Source organism: Myotis brandtii, unplaced genomic scaffold, assembly GCF_000412655.1.
Source record: "Myotis brandtii unplaced genomic scaffold, ASM41265v1 scaffold456, whole genome shotgun sequence".
NCBI lineage: Eukaryota > Metazoa > Chordata > Mammalia > Chiroptera > Vespertilionidae > Myotis > Myotis brandtii.
In genome coordinates, this window is record NW_005367431.1 from 5484519 (window position 1) to 5501923 (window position 17405).

Genomic DNA, 17405 nt, shown 5'->3' on the forward strand with positions numbered 1-17405 from the left:
TTAAATAGTAATACAAACATAAAAACATAGATACACAGCAAACAGCAAAGTACTATCAGTAACATGCACAAGGACAGCAGTAGAGGGACTTCCACTGTCCATATTTCTGAAGTGCTTTTAGATGAAACTAGCAAATGCTCTCCATCTCCTCTGTACAACATGCAACTTCCCATAGCAGCTAGCACCCAACACCAAGAAATTTATTCTAAAAAATATTCATTCCAGTAGTTGTTACTATAATTACAGAAGTTAAAATGAATGAGGCTCTGCCCTAACCGGTTTGGCTCAGTGGATAGAGCGTCGGCCTGCAGACTGAAAGGTCCCAGGTTCGATTCCGGCCAAGGGCATGTACCTTGGTTGCGGGCACATCCCCAGTGGGAGGTGTGCAGAAGGCAGCTGATTGATGTTTCTCTCTCATCGATATGTCTAGCTCTCTATCCCTCTCCTTTCCTCTCTGTGAAAAATCAATAAAATATATTTTAAAAAAAATTAATGAGGCTCCCCCTATAAAAATGAAGCTGAATTCCAAGAATCAAGACCCCTTCATAAGTTCTTTCTGTTTACAAGGTGATAGCCCTGGCCCTACAGTAAAAGATTGAAAAGTGGTTGCACATTTGTATTTTAAATGAAATAAAATGTATATGGCAACACATTTCATGATTCTTCCCTGTAGCCAACTGGATCTGGTCTTATTGGGTAAGAAGACTTTATTATCAGGAAGACAAAATGTCACATTTTCATAAAAAACTGGACACACTAAATAATCTCTGGGTTTTAAAATACCTATGAAAACAGCTAACATTACAGCACCATGAACAGCAATGAAAGGTGGTCCAAGGACAACTGAACTTGTTAGTCACAAGAGAGTAAGTTAGAAATGGTGGCTTTTGAATGTCACTTCAGTGACCTGGAAATATGCAGGCAAGGAAGTTCCACTTTCACACTAAAAGGGGAGCAAACTGATTATGAGAAACATTTCTCATACATTAACACAAAATTATCCCTTTTTGAGCACCACGTGCCTGGTACAAGTCTAGACACCCTACAAGTACTAACCCCTTTTAGCCTCTGAGGGCATTATTATTATTGCCTCCATGATACAGATGAGAAAACTGAGGCAGAGATTAACTTGCTTAAGGTTAACACACCTAGAAGACGGTGGGAATCGATCCAGGAAACTTGCTTCAAAGACCAACCTCTTCTCTACTTATATTGCCTCTTAACAACCTTATAGACTCTCATTTTAAAGGAAAACTGAGTCTGAACAGTTAAACCAAAATTTAATCCCAAGCATCATACAGAAGCCTGTAATCCCTTCACCAGGCATCAGTGTTAGTAAAATCTCTAGGGAAGAACAGAATCAGAGTGAAACATGGAAACACTGCACCCTACCTTTAATCAAGGCTCTAACCCCAGCCCCAATCGTACCTTCCCCGCTAAAATCAGTCTCCTGTGACGACTGCACCACAGCTTATCAACAAGGCTGTGGCGAGCACAGGCGATGCTGTACAGCTCAGGCTTAGACCTGCCAGGAAACACTGGCATCCACTCGGGAAGACAGGGTTGTTACCAGCTATTCCCATCGAAGCTTTAATGGCTTGAGGTCCAAGGACTTGAATATGGCCAGGCTCCTTTCACAGAACACACACAGTAACGTACATTTCACTGAAAACATTTTATTGGCCTTTTGGATAGAAACGGGAATTTATTTGCCAGGAAGGATGATGCCATCATACTGAAAGAGAAGAGATTTATTTTTTTTTTCAGAACAGGAGGCAACAGCAAAGATTGCAGCAATGGCTAATGTTTCATTTGAGAAGTCAAATCTGATACATGGATTTGGCTCTGAATCCCATACCCATTCTGAACTAAACAGAAACGGGCCAGTTTTAACAACTGCTACACTGTGCTCAACTGCACTACATCCCCCAAGAAAAAGGGGGCTCTTAGGAGAGCCGTTTTCCCACCCTCCGAGCTATCAGCATTCATGGAGGTGGAGAAAAGCCCCAATTCTGGGTGTTCTTTTAAACCATTAACCCTGGAAGCCCCCACTTACCAAGTTGCTCAAATATTCTATCTCAAAGAAGCTACCAACCAATTGGTGGTAGATTTTGCATCCCCAAATCCCAACTCCACTCACCACATTCCACCATTTCACCTGAGATAAATCAGCTTTACCTTCTGCTGGAACCAGCGCATGGCCTCCTCTTTGCTGATTCTGTGTTTGGCCCCAATGCAGCCTGTCCTGCGTTTCTTGTCTGCGATGCTGAAACCTGGCCTACCCAGCACCTGTCCCAGGAATAACCAACAGTCACCTCGCCAGCTCAGAGTCAACAGCAGACAGACAAGACTCACACACTGGAGAGATCGATCTTCAAGAGTCATCTGGTGGCCCAGTAATCCTGGAACTGATGGAACTGGTACCAGCACCGTGGACAACACACCACCACACACACTGTAGGTTTGCTTTGGAGGATGGAACTTGGCTGCACCTTCCCTCCTCCCTACCTCACTTCCAGTGGCAGCTAAGGATTCTCTACCACTGCTTCCCAATTTCCAAAGCACTTTTAATTTTTAAAAGCAATATTAAGAACAACCTTACCACATATGTATTGTACAGAATTTAAAATTCTGCGAAGTGACAAAGAAATAGTTTTATTTCACTCCTTCCACTTCAGAGCAAAAAGTCTTTCTTAAATTAGGTTTGCTGTTTCCTGACTCCCAACGAGCACCTGATTCTCATTACTGTTTGGATATCTAACTCCGACAAGGGTGCTGCCATCATTCAGGTTCCACACCAGTCAGGACTTCTGGTTTTGCTATTTAGTTTGATGGTTGGACCAAATCATAACAGTAACACAGATGGTCATTCCTACATTGAAATCCCCACCTGAGACAAACCAATCACATCACCAAACCTTCCTTCTGGATGGAAGCCACCCTCCCGCAGGGGCTAAGGGAAGGAGCTGGAAAGAGCAGCCTCAGTGCAGCCAACCCAAATGCCAAATGAGGCGCCCAACACTCGCTCTCAAATTTTCAATTCAGTGTCTGGACAACACTGTCTCTTCCTCCATCTTACAGCCATATTGGTGGTTGCTAGATCCTAGACTTTAAGCTTCACAAGAGCAATGACCTTGTCTGTCTAGTTCAGTGCTGCATCCCTAAACAGGGCACAGATGAGGCACATCTTCCAAAAGGAAAGAAGATAAAGGCAGACAACACTCAAAGTTTCAATCCAACACCCGAACATCAAAATAGCACACATGAAATAAAGGAGTAGCCGATTCCATGCTCCCTCCCAGAGAAGGAGTGGAAAAGACCAAATATTCATACCACATAGAAGTCCAGGCCGTAGATACCAATGCTTGGGTCATATTTGATCCCCAGATCGATGTGTTCCTAGATCCCAAAACCAAAGTTTCCAGTATCTGAGAAGTTATTTTTTCGTAATTCATACTCTCGCACCTGAGGAGATAAATGTAGCCAATCACACTCCTTGTCAACTCAAATCCCCCCAAAATAACGAACTTGGCTTGTAACACTCAGCACCGCAGAAATACAATTTGATCAGAAACAAAATCTGGTTTCCCCACTACACCAAATCACATCCCAACTATGGATTTCACAGAACTTTCCCAACTTTCCAAGGGCAGGGAAAACCCCCAGGAAACATCAGAGTATAGTTCAACTCTGCCAAATGCAGGAATAATCCTTTAGAAGTTCAGACATACAGATGACTCTGGCTGGGCAGCTCAGTTGGTCATAGTGTCAACCCCTTACACAAAGGTTGCGGGTTCGATCCTCAGTAAGGACACATACAAGAATCAATGAGTGCGTGAATAGGTCGAACAACAAATTGATGTGGTTTTTTTTTCTCTCTCTCTCTCCCTTCCTCTTTTTAGGGAAAAGCAAATCAAAACCACAATGGAATAACATCTCACACCAGGCAGAATGGCTATTATAAAAAAGATATGTGTTGTCAGGATGTGGAGAAAAAGGAACTTTTGTGCACTGTTGGTGGGAATGTAAATTGGTGCAGCCACTATGAAAACCAGTATGGAGGTTTCCCCAAAAATTAAGACACACCCAATCCTATGTTCACTATAGCATTATCTACAATAGCCAAGACATGAAAACAACCTAAGTTGCTCAATAGGGGATGAATGGATAAATATGTGGTATATATACACATACAATGGACTACTACTCAGCCATAAAAAAAAAATCTTGACATCTGCAATATAATGCCAAGGACTTTGAGGGTATTATGCTAATGAAATAAATCAGACAGAGAAAGAAACACCATCATTTCACTTACAGATGGGATCTAAAAAACAAAACTCCTAGATGCCAAAAAAAAGATTGGTGTGTGTGTGTGTGTGTGTGTGTGTGTGAGAGAGAAAGAGAGAGAGAGAGAGAGAGAGAGATGTGTTAAGAGGGTCAAGAGGAACAAACTTCCAGTTATAAAAAAGTCATGGGGATGTAACATACAGCATGGTGATTATAGTTAATAATACTGTGTTGCATTTTTGAAAGTTGCTAACAATAAATCTTAAAAGTTCTCATCACAAGAAAAAATTATTTTTTAATGTTGTACAGGACAATCAGGTTTATTGTGATAATTTCAATAAATAGCATACTGTACACATGAAACTAATAAAGTTATATGTTAATGACACTTAAAAAAAAAGGTACATGTGTTAAACTGGTGCTCGTTAGCATCACCCCCGTGCCAGGATGGGCCTCACCTTTAGACCTTTCTCCAAGATTTCTTCTGCCTTGGCCCCACGGACTGTGCAGTGGACAGCAATCTTTTCATTTCTCCTGATGCCAAAGGACCTGACGGTGTATCTGGCTGCAGGGCGGGGGGAACAGGGAGTCAGGGGTTGTCATACTCCCACTGCCTATTCCCCAGAACATCACCGCCCCGACTCCAAAGAGATACTAAGGATCTATCCACACTCTGAGTGGTGGTCTTCTAACCAGTGCCACCTACATCTTTTCATTGGTTTCATGGAAACGCAGAAAGACTTTCCCCACCCCAAGTCACTCAGCCACACTTAAGCAATTAAGAGGTCAGTCGTAATGTCTCGGGGAGGTAAGTTCACAACCAGAACAGGCCCCTAGAAAGGAAGGTGACCATTGTGTTCTACAAAAAAAAAACAAAACATTTTAGGGCAACAATAGCTAATGTTTGCCAAAATCTTATTGGACTGTCATCCCCATTTCACAGATGAGGTTCTGAGAGACTAACTTGTCTAAGATCGCAGTTGGCAATAAGCGGCGGGATCTGAACCCAAGGACTTGCCATATTCCACTATCTGAAAGCAACACAACCTGACCCTGTTCAGTGCCGCCTATATAACCCTACTTGCTAATCAGGCCTAGTGCCATTCACTGCTTCCCCAGCACTTCCCCTCCGCCCGCTCCCTTTCTTGGAAAACCTTTGCTTGGGCCAGTCCTAATCTCCGCTCACAGTAAAACCTTGTGGTCCAAACGCCACAACCAACCCTAAAAGGAAGGTATTTCTTGGGTTAGGCCAAAAAGTTAATGCTTTTAAGGGATGTCATCCGTCACTTTCAAAATGGGGCGCTCAAAAGGCTTGGCGGAGACCGGCCTCCAGCCCCCCGCGAGCCGCCACTCACTCACCTTTGGAGAAGACCGGGGTCTGGCCCGTGAGCTGCTCCAGGACCTTGGCTGCCCGCGTCAGTCGGTCCCCGCTCTCCCCGACGCAGATGTTGAGGCAGAGCTTGCGGATGCGCAGCTCCCGCATGGGGTTCTCCTTTTCCCCTTGATCCTGCTGTGAACAGCGGGCGCGGCGGTCACCACACGCGCGGCCCGCCCCGGCTGCGAGCGCTCTTTCCATACATTGCACGTTTCTCTCTGCTCAGCCCACCTCCCACCGGAAGCCCTAAGGACTGAGCAACTGTCGGGGCAGACAGCTCGGGGCCTTGTTCCTTCCTCCACGCGCGGAAGAGGGGAACGGAAACGTCGGGCAGGTCCCGAGGTTACAGACACCGAGGAGGAACCCCCAGGGGCTCAACATGCAGGGTGACGGGGAGCGCCCCATTTTAAGGCCGATGAGGGGAAAGGAAAAACAGAATTTAGCTGCTGAGGAAACGGGAAGCACGTGCTAATGCCGCGTCCCCCATCCCACTCGGAAGCAGCGCCGAGACCGCGGCAAAAGGCCGGCGGCCCTTCCCGTGCAGAGGTCCCGGCCGAGGTTCCCCAGCACCGGCCAAGCCCCAGGTCCTCGGGACCGGAAACAGGTGCGGACCCCTTCGTTCAAGCCGCTCGCTCTCGCTGCAGCCCACGGCCCGTGCTTCGGGGCCTCCGGGCGGCTGCCCCAGCTCGCTCTGAGGAGGACGTGAGGGAGGCGCCGGGGGCCGGCTCCGCGCTCTCGGCCCGCGGGGCTCCGAAGTTTCGGGACGGCCAGCAGCGACGGCTCCGTCCTCCTCGGGCTGCGGGCGAGGCAGCCCTCGGGGGCTCGGCAGGCCGTGGATGGAAGCGGATGAAGGGAAGCTAACCCGGGCCTCGGATACTCACCGCCATGATGAGAGACAGGAAGAGAGAGTGAAGTTTCCGGCGCAGGGCCTTATGGGACAGGAGGCGGGCTCTTTCCCACGCTAACCAGAGAGAAGAGGGGGAGAGAGAGGCGCGGCGTAGCGCCGGCTTCCCCCTCGTGGGCACTGCTAGCAACTGCAGGCAACGCTGGCGGACCACCAGCTTCCAGACTGGGTTTTACTTGGGTTTCCCGGCCCTCCTCCTCCCCTGGTCCAGTCTCAGGACCTGGTGGGTCTTGCGTGAAGAGACAGCCAGAACTGCATTAAATCAATCACACAAATTACAAAGCAGATAATTTATTCTGCAAAAAATGACATTTATACAGTTAGAACAGAGTGGCTTGAGTCCTGAGCTGTGTAGACAGGCAGATGTGGTCCTGTCTTGGCTAGCCAATAGCTATATGCTCTTGGACAGCTGACTAATTAGACCTCCTTCAACCTCAGTTTTCCTTATTTTTAAAATGGGCACATGATATTGTGAACATTAAATGAGGTAACTGTGTAGAGCATATAGTAAGTCCACAATAAGTGGTTACTTTTGTTATTAATATAACCCTACTGTATCCAAGCAACCCCCCAAAAAGTGTTAGACATGGTATACAATTAAGAGAGGGTCACCTGCAGACACCAAGACTGCTTATAGGTCAGTCTCTGACAGACGAGGTCTCCAATCCTGACTGTAAGAGGGCGCCCTGACTTACACTAAATCCTTAGCAGCAGGACCCAAGAGGTTGCCAGGATCCATATCCCAGGCAGGAGCTGACCTTGAGTCAGCCAGTTCCTTTAACAGGAACCAATGGGGAAAGAAGAACTTAGAGGACTTCGGTAGGAAAGGAGCCAAGCCGCTTTCTTATGCTGCCATAATCCCCTTCTCTCCTCGCTAGAGGGGAGATAGAGGCCCCTAGATGTCTCTGTTCCATCCATTGGGACAAAAGGGCACTCTGGGAAGCTGGTCTGAGGGCGGAGGGAGACGGCCTCCCTTTGAGCCTCCTCCTTCAAGCAGCCACTGGCTCACCCAGAGCTGGGGCCTCAGCCAGACCTCCAGGAGAGGGCAGCGCCGAAGGAGGGGCTGCTTCAAACCTTGGAATCAAGAGACCACTGAACGCAACACATGATCCTGCTTTTCTTTTGCTGTGAAGCATATTTTTGGGGTAACTGACAAAATCTGAATGACGTCTGTAGACTTCACAATGTATCCATGTTAATTTACAGCCCTCGCTCTGATTACTTAACCTTGGTTCCATAGGAGAATGTCCTTGGGTTTAAAAAAATACACATTCCATTTGGGGGTAAAGGAGCATCATAACTGTGGCTTACTCTCAAATGGTTCCGAAAAAAATATTGTACTTAGAGAGAAAAGGATAAAGCAAATGTGGTTGATTTAAGATTTAGGGGATCTAAGTGAAGTATACATGGGAGTTGGTGCAACTTCTCTGTGACTCTCAAATTGTCAAAGTGAAGTTAAGAAAATAATTCGAGGGAAACATGTCCCCTAAGAAGATAAAAGAGAGTTCATCCTCCAAAGTTCAGTCTTATTCTCTCTGCCCCCCCCCCAACTTTTTCCACTGAACTTCCCCCAAATAGCTCTCACTTGACCTAGTACCCACACTGTGTTGATGAGAATAGCTAATTAATTGCTGATTTACCATGGCCGGCAGGTACCAATTCACTTGACCTTTAACATCCCTGGGAGTCAGATACTATCTTGTTTTCCCATTTTACAGATGAACAAACAAGGCACAAGAAGTTTAGTAAGTTTTATAGACGCTATTTAAGTCTATAGTCTAATGCCAGAGTCCAATCTGGTTCTAAGAGCGGATGAACCAGGTCAGGGCCAAAAGCCACCCCAGGGTTCCCCCTTTGCACCTTTTCCTCCCCAGGAGCCCAGCTCTGTGGTTCTTGCACCAGTCAGGTCCCCAAAAGGAAGCAGAGGGGGCGGAATTAGCCCAGCATCTCCCACTCCTTCCTTGCTTGAGAGACATCCAGGTCAGGAGAGGCAGAGGCAAAAAGACTTGCTGTGCTTTACTCTCAGGACACAAACGCATCAGCAAAAAGAAAAACGCATTATTAAGGGCAGGTTTAGGACACTCAGGCAACACGAGAGCAACTCCAAGGCTTCTCCTTGAGCCGTGGGGGCTACTAAAGACTTCCTCAAGGCAGCGGTGGCCCTGTCTTGGCTAGCTAATGGCCATATGCCCTTGGACAAGCAGACTTGTAAACAAGGGCAGCATCATTGAGTATAAGACCTTCTAGGGCAGTGGTTCTCAACCTCCTGGCCCTTTAAATACAGTTCCTCATGTTGTGACCCCAACCATAAAATTATTTTCGTTGCTACTTCATAACTGTAATGTTGCTACTGTTATGAATCATAATGTAAATATCTGATATGCAGGATGGTCTTAGGCGACCCCTGTGAAAGGGTCGTACGACCACCAAAGGGGTCGCGACCCATAGGTTGAGAACCGCTGTTCTAGGGAAATGACTTTTAGTATGACGGTACATAATATGCATGCTTTTTAAGCAGTCATTATACTTATCCCTCTAAAAACCCCAGCCAAAGCCCATCAGAGACATCATCTTCACCCTAAAAGGTGACATATCAGTTCACTGGACATACTGGACAGAAGAGGTACAGAAAGAATCAAGGTGCTTGAAGTTAAGGGCCAAGTGGGAGGCCAGACCATCAGAGCAGCAGGACTGGTCAGCACCTGGGCCTTAGGTCGGGCAGACAATCAGGATCCTGATGGAGTTTCTCCTTTCAGCCATAGGTCCTTGAGCTAATCTCTCGGCTTTGAACCTCAGGCTCCCGTCAGTGCCAAGGGAAACACCGGCCTCTTCCTCAGAACTTTACATTAAAGGCAGAGCTGGGAGAGGGGTCCTGGGTCACACACAGCAAACTCACAGCGGTGGGTTGGTCACTCGTCCTTGGTGAGGCTCTCCCATGGGGAAAGGCTGGGAAGGGAGGTGAGGGAAGGCCTTGGTGGACGGGGAAGAGGCTCCAGAAGAGGAAACCTTCTTCCCTATAGAGAAGCAGACCATGCAGCGCAGAAACCACACAGAACACTTCTTGTCTCATGGACTCAAAAATGGGTGGCCCAGAGAAGGAAGCTACCATTTCTACTAATACTCACCTCTCAGAAGGGGGGGGGGGGGGGGGGGGGGTGAGGGGAGGAAGAGAGGAGGCCTTGGAAAAATTTAGTAAGCATTTTTATATAAATAATTCAAACTCATAAGGAAAAAAGGAGAATATTTCCTCTTTTCACAGAGGGGATAATTGAGGGTCAGAAGGCTCAAGGCCCAAGCCAGAAGTTGATGATGAGGCCAATTGTCCATTCAAACACCGGCCTCATCAGCGAGGATGAGTCCTTCCATGAGTTTGAGGAACTCGGCATTTCTTGAGAGCGGAGTCTAGACCAGTGGTCAGCAAAGTCATTAATCAACAAAGCCAAATATCAACAGCACGACGATTGAAATTTCTTTTGAAAGCCAAATTTTTTAAACTTAAACTATATAGGTAGGTACATTGTTATTAATTTAATTGGGGCACTCCTAAGGCTTAGGAAGAGCCACACTCAGGGGGGCAAAGAGCCGCATGTGGCTCGTGAGCCGCAGTTTGCCGACCACGGGTCTAGACCCTAACTCTATCTAGTCCGCTGACTGAATGCTTTGTTTTCTTTCCAGCATCCAGAATATAGTGGGTGCTTAATAAATTCTCAAAAGGACATAACAATAGGACCCTTCATCTCTAAACTGAAATATGTGATAATACTTAGGGTTGGGGAACTGGGCATCAACGCTTCAGGTTTCTGTTTTAATGTCATTATAGGAGAGGCCCCCTTGACCACCTGCTATAAAGTGACTCTCTCATGTCAAGGCTTCTCCCTTCGTTAGCGTTTTCTTAGCATCTGCCACCATCCACTCTATTATACCCTGCCCTCCCCCCAGCAAGACTAAGTGCCGTGAGCAGAGCTGCCCAACCCTCAGCACCAAGGACAGTGCACAGCGTGCGAATGTTCGAACACCGTCCAATGGCAGCTCTAACCTTCCTCAGGGGCAATTGGGCAGTATGTGTCAGAAGATTCCAAAATAATGCCCACCCTTTGTTTCATTGGGAACCTATTCTAATTAAATTATTGAGAACACATGCAAAGATTTATTTACCAAGAGGCTTATGGCAACTTTAAAAAAAATATTTTTTATTGCCTGGCCAGAGTGGCTCAGTGGTTGAGCATCAATCTATGAACCAGAAGGTCATGGTTTGATTCTCTGTCAGGGCACATGCCTGGGTTTTGGCCTTGATTCTCAGTAAAACTAGAAAAATATATTTAAAATTTACATATATATATGTATTTTTTTTATTGATTTCAGAGAGGAAAGGAGAGAGAGAGATGGAAAAATCAATGATGAAAGAGAATCATTGAGCAGCTGCCTCCTGCATGTCCCCCACTGGGGATCGAGCCCAAAACCTGGGCATGTGCCCTGACCAGGAATTGAACCCTGACCTCCTGGTTCGTAGGTCGACACTCAACCACTGAGCCACACCAGCCAGGCTCTACTCCTTTTCCAAGAAAACCAACGGTTTCCAGCTCTAGAGCTGCCCTGTCTAATATGGTAGCTAACCGCATGTGGCTATTTAAATTTTTTTTAATCCTCACCTGAGGATATTTTTTCCATTGATTTTTTAAAATATATTTTATTGATTTTTCACAGAGAGGAAGGGAGAGGGATAGAGAGTTAGAAACATCAATGAGAGAGAAACATTGATCAGCTGCCTCCTGCACACCCTCCACCTGGGATGTGCCCGCAACCAAGGTACATGCCCTTGACCGGAATCAAACCCAGGACCCCTCCGTCTGCAGGCAGACACTCTATCCACTGAGCCAAACCGGTTAGGGCTCCATTGATTTTTAGAAAGAGTGGAAGAGAGAGGGAAAGACAGAGAGAGAGAAACATGGCTGTGAGAGACACACATCGATTGGTTGCCTTCTGCATGCACCCGACCAAGGCTGGGAGCTTACAGCCGAGGTTCGTGCCCTTGACCGGAATCAAACCCAGGACCCCTCCGTCTGCAGGCAGACACTCTATCCACTGAGCCAAACTGGCTAGGGCTATTTAAATTTAAAATAAGTAAAATTTAAAATTCAGTTCCTCACCCACAATAGCTACATTTCAGGTGCTTACGAGCCCCATGTGGCTGCTAACCACCATGCTGAACAGGGTGGATTAGGACATTGCCATCAACAGGAAGTTCTCTGGGACAACACTGCTCTCGGAGGAGTCGGGCCTGGCCTTCTGAAACCTTGAGGCTGAGCCGTGGTGCCAGGAGGCCTGAGTTCTGGGCCCAGCTCTGCCACTGATTGGCTGGGCAGCCTCGGACAAACCACGAACCTCTGGACTGTGTTTCTTCTTTATAAAATGTGGGCAGCGATTAGACAGGCAAGGTCACACTCTGATCATCTGGGGTTGATTCCGGGAGCTCTGAATTCCATTTCCAGTCACCTCCACCCCCACCTCTCGAAAACTGAGGCTTCTCAACTCTTTCATTTTTCCTGCCTACGAGAGGAGCTTGGATTAGCTCATTGACCCTCCAGCGAGTGGTGACCTTCTGAGCCAAACCGGCTAGGGCAGTGGTCGGCAAACTGCGGCTCGCGAGCCACATGCAGCTCGTTGGCCCCTTGAGTGTGGCTCTTCCACAAAATACCACGTGTGGGCGCGCACGTACAGTGCCATTGAAACTTTGTGGCCCATGCGCAGAAGTCGGTATTGGACTCTAGGGCTTACTGTATATTTAAGGGACAACATCTGATTGGACCCGGCAGCTCACAATCTCTCTGACAGGAACCTGGTTTGGGGTTTAGGGTCCGTGATGGTGAGTCTCTGCACGTGGCTGAGACTGTGACTGGGAGAAGCAGGAGTTGGTGGTGGCCACCCGGGTAGAGAAAGCCAGTCTCGAGGGAGGGAGAGAGCGAGAAGGAGGGGAGGAGAGAGAGGGGAACACAGCAAGCCTCCAGGAAGAAGCAGAGAGAGGAACCCCAGTCCAAGCCCTGGGAGCCTGTGAGTCTTTGTAATGAATTCTCCCATTTCCTTCTTTTCTAGTCACTTGTGTTCCTTGTCACCGGCACAGGTTGAAGTGCAGAGGTTTGGTGTATTATTTTTCTGAAAGTCAAATATGTTTCCAGCCCTGGCTGGTTTGGCTCGATGGATAGAGTGTCGGCCTGTGGACGCAAGGGTTCGATTCCGGTCTAAGGCACATACCCAAGTTGTGGGCTTGATCCCCAGTAGGGGGCGTGCAGGAGGCAGCCAGCCAATGATTCTCTCTCATCACTGATGTTTCTCTCCCGCTCCCTTCCTCTCTGAAATCAATAAAAAATATATTTAAAAGTATATATGTTTTCAGTTAAAAAAAAAACAACACAGAAAACTACACAAAGGCGGGCGGACACACACACACACACACACACACACACACGCCAGGGCAAGAACAAACTGAAAGAAAAACAGCCACCAGTTATTAATTTGACACCTGTTTCTTGTGCACCTACTCGGTGCCAGGCACGGTGCCCAGCGGATTATACACATGACCGACCTCGTCTGATCTTCACAACAACTGGGTGGCGGGGAATGGCTTCCCCATCTCAGAGCTGAGGGGACTGAGGCACAGAGAAGTGGAGGGCCTCGTGCAAGGAAGGGCACATAGCCGGTGAGCAGCAGAGACAACGTGGACCAGGGCTGGCGAGATGGCAGTGAGCTGGTCTTACCTGTGTCCGTGCAGCTCGAGCGAGGAGATTTCCTGGGTGGGGACCCGCTTGGCCCAGAGAGTGTAGCAAGCCAGAAAGATCACACCTTGTCACGAGGCGTCACTCAGTTATTCTGGCTACAAAGGGACACTGGACCTTTCCACAGCTGAGTCAGGGATCGCCTGCCTCCTGCACGCCCCCTACTGGGAATCGAGCCCAGACTCACCTGGGAGTTTCCCCATCTGTGAGTCAGAAAGGGAGGGCGTTGGCCTAGATGCCCCTAAAATGCCCGTGGGGGACCCTCAGGGGGCTTGAGTCCACACTGGGGACAGGTGGGATGTGGCAAACATTCTGCTTCTCTGAATCGTCTTGGAGAAATCTTCTCCTCCCTGAGCCTTGTCTCCTCATTGGTAAATTGAGGCCAGACAACAATCCCTGCCTGCTAGCCTCCCAGGGCTGTTGGGAGGGAACAGGATTGAGGAAAGAGGCAGAAAAAGAGAATTGTGTGCGCCAAGCTGGGGAGTGAGCATCTTTCCATTCTTGGCCAGCAGGTGGCGCTATTGTGGCGCCAGTGTCTTAACCCCAGGTCTCCCTACAGTGGGCTCCCAGGTCCCAACCCACCGCTGCCTGCCCGTGCTTGGATGGGGACATTTGTTGCATGTGGCAAAGCTCATGGGGTGTTAATTAGGAGCCCAACTTCAGAGTCAACCCACCCAACTGGACTGATTCTATCCCTTTGAAAAGGCAATGTGACTGTAGGTAACTTCTTAACCTCTCTGAACTTCAGTTTCCCCGTCTGTAAAATGAGGGAGGCATCTCCCCTCTGCAGTCAGGCAGGCTTGATTTGATCTAGGATACAAAGCTCCCTGCCACCCCTACAGGGGGTCAGTGCTCAGTAACGTGACTAGTACAACTGGCCTGAGAGTGAGGCAACCTCCCCTTCCGATCCCTCCCAAGCTGCCCAAATTGGACCACGTCCACTCCTGTCACCCTCACCCTCACCCTCATCCACGTCCACTCCTGTCACCCACGTCCACCCATGTCACCCACGTCCACTCATGTCACCAGGCTTTCACTCCTGCCCTCTCTCTTCTGTCTGGAATATTCTTCTCCTCCCTGTTTCATGACTTCCTAGAAAATTTGGGACCTGTTTGGGTTTGTTTTTTTTCCTAATTGCATTTTTAGCCTTAATGAGGTATAATCTATATATTATAAAAATGTACTCATTTTGAGTGTACTATTCAATGCTTTTCAATAAGCCTACCAAGTTGTGCTCAAGTCTTGATTTTTTAAATCCTGTGTCTTAAATTTGACCTCTCTCCAGAGTCCAGACCCTCTATCCAATGCCCCTTGGACACTGTCACTTGGCTATCCCCTGGCCCCTCTAACTTGATACACCCCCAGCCAAAGCAATCCGTCTCTTGCCCTCCTTTCTCTTCCAGCAATTCCCACCTCCCTTCTTGGCTTCTCCAGGCTAGCAATTCTATCTTTCTTCTCTGTGTTCTCAGCACTTCGCCCAGGACATGGCATTTAGTAGATGCTCAATAAAAATATGCTCTATGCGTGAATGAAATAAACAGCAGCATGCCGTTACCCAAGTGTGATTGCTCACCCCTCACTTCACGCCTGCCAACCACCGATGACTCTTCTTAGAACTGCCTGCCTGGAGTCTGACCCTGCCTGGAGCCCTGCTGCCCCAGCCTCACACTCCTGCCCTCTGCGGTGGCAGTGGCCTCTTCCCTGCCCTCCTCCATGCCCTGCCTCAGTCTCCCCACTCTGGCTTTTCTCCCTCCATCTGGTCCCAGAGTGGCTTCTCAAACAAGCACACCCGATCTCATCACCCTCACCCTAAGATAGTGCTACCCATTCTGCTGTAATGAAGTCCAGATCCCCATCCCCACACGGCAGCCCTGCAGGACTTGGCCCCCGCCCATCTCTCCAGCCTGGCCTCACCCCTCTCCCCTTTCCCCTCTCCCCTCCCCAACTCTTCCAGACTCTAGTCACCCCACCACACGAGCGGTATGACACCAATGCTAAAGGGCACGTCTGGAGGCAGCCTGGCTGTCGTTCACATCCCCACGGCAGCGCCCCATTGAGCCTCAGTCTCTTCATCCATAGCATGGGAGTGACGATAGCACCGACCTCGTAGGGTTGTTGTGGGGGTCACGTGAGATGATGAAGTAAAACACTTGGAATAGACGTGGTACATGGCCAGGACTCAACAAACGTTAGTTTCATTTCACTGTGGGCTCCCCAAGCACACAGTCTTGCGCCTCCGGCTTCAGCTATAGAGACTGTCTTCCTCCTTTCTGTCCACCGGGGGGGGCTGCAACCCATTCCACAGCCCAGGGGAGATTTGCTCCATGGGAAGGCCTGCCCAGGCCCCTCAAGTCAGCTTTAATCAGACCCTCCTCATTCACAGAGCTGGTCACACTGGGACCCCTCTTGCCACCTCCCCCGGGGCAAATCCAACACTAGTCATTTATCTCCTCTACAGCTCTCACTCCGTCCCCTTTCCTGCATCCCCACCGCCACCTCCCTTACACCAGCCACCACTGTGCCAACCTGCTTCCACTCTGCCCCTTCAGTGCTCTTCCCAGAATGAACACCCACTCTGACCGCCCCTCCCCTGCAACCCTTCACTGGCTCCCAGCAGGGCCCACCAGACCCTGCGGGCTCTGCTCCTCCCCAGCCACAGAGGAGACCCATCCCTTCCACCCACTGGGTCTCAGCCACACTGGCCTCAGGAGTGCTCCTCCCGCTCCCACCTCAGGGCCTTTGCACGTACTGTGTCTTCCACCTGGACTCTCCTTCCCCACCCCTTCACCTCTTATGGAACTCCTTCAGATCTTTCTCTGACCCTCCCATCGCCACTAAATCAAGGTCCCCCATGATAAGCTTTCATAGCACCCTGTGCTTCCTCCTCTTACTCTCATCACAGTTGGTAATTATATATTTGAGGGGCTATTTGGTGAAGTTCTGCTTCACCTACCGCCTTTGAAAGCTTCCTGAGCGCAGAGGCTGTGTTGTTCCATTGTGTCCCCCGTGGCCTGGCAACCGTCAGTGGAATGGCTGAATGAAGTTTGGCTATTTTCTTACGCGTCCCCTCTGCTCCCTTATCAGGCCCCCATGGGAAGGGCCATATCTATGTCTGTACTTCCAGACAGACCCCCTCCCCTACCTCACCTTGGCCGGGAACATGGTAGGGGATCCACAAATGCACATGGATGAATGATAACTTTCCCGGGTCCTTCTAAGGTTGATCTTTTAACGATGCTTCAAGAAACGATGGTGTGTTATGATATACTGTTAAGCTGATGTCTGCGGTGGGCATTGGAACTGGCTGTCACTCCCTGTTATTCTCCCAGAAGAGCATGTCCTTGGACCATGAACATCTCTGCAGACTTTGCCAGCCCTGATCCACCCTGTGGGATGGGCAGGCAGTGTCACTACTTTCTCCCTTTTACGGAAGAGAAACTAGAGGATTAGGGAGACGGGTGAAAGCCCAGGGGAGCGTGAGCTGGAGCTCAGATGCAGGCCTTCTCTGTCCAAGCCTGTGACTCTCCACCCCACACCTCCCCAGCCTGGACCCTGAGCTCCGCCTGGCAGGCAGCCCACGTTGTCACCCAAGGTACCTGGTGGCTAGTGCGGTCCCTGTCAGGGGAAGGGCTCACAGGGCTGCTGAACGAACGCACGGGGGAATGAAGGCCCCAGGCCACCCCCTCCTTCCAGAAACCACCCTGAGATGCTTTCTTCTAGTCAGGGCTCTATCTCAGAGCCCAGGATGGAGGAGGAAAAAGGGCCAGGGCAAGAGGAAGAACAGTACACACAGCAGCACCTCCTGACTATAACATTTTACAGTTTTGTGTTGTTGTTTTGTAAGAATTTACTTGAGCCCTAGCCGGCTTGGCTCAGTGGATAGAGCGTCGGCCTGCAGACTGAAGGGTCCCGGGTTTGATTTCGGTCAAGGGCATATGCCTGGATTTCGGGCTTGATCCCCAGTGTGGGGTGTGCAGGAGGCAGCCGATCAATGATTCTCTCTCATCATTGATGTTTCTATCTCTCTCTCCTTCTCCCTTCCTCTCTGAAATCAATAAAGAAATAT

At 49.0% G+C, this 17405-nt stretch overlaps 2 protein-coding genes and 1 long non-coding RNA gene across 3 annotated transcripts in view; 1 reads left to right on the forward strand and 2 right to left on the reverse strand.

The window, feature by feature from the left end:
- TCEB3 (transcription elongation factor B (SIII), polypeptide 3 (110kDa, elongin A)) overlaps nt 1-1565 on the reverse strand; it is a 35364-nt gene extending 33799 nt beyond the window's left edge. The window contains exon 1 of the mRNA XM_014546913.1: nt 1429-1565. Coding sequence (XP_014402399.1) covers nt 1429-1545 — 117 coding nt within the window. The 5' untranslated portion in view covers nt 1546-1565. The remainder of the gene's footprint in view (nt 1-1428) is intronic.
- Nucleotides 1566-1656: 91 nt separating this feature from the next.
- On the reverse strand, nt 1657-6619 carry RPL11 (ribosomal protein L11). The gene is given in 6 exon segments (XM_014546914.1): nt 1657-1735; nt 2179-2289; nt 3334-3465; nt 4749-4855; nt 5650-5800; nt 6547-6619. Coding segments are annotated over 6 exon segments (537 nt in total). The 5' UTR covers nt 6553-6619; the 3' UTR covers nt 1657-1705.
- LOC106727641 overlaps nt 2296-17405 on the forward strand; it is a 24686-nt gene continuing 9576 nt past the window's right edge. The window contains exons 1-2 of the long non-coding RNA XR_001363874.1: nt 2296-2457; nt 3903-3978. This is a non-coding gene — a long non-coding RNA (uncharacterized LOC106727641). The remainder of the gene's footprint in view (nt 2458-3902; nt 3979-17405) is intronic.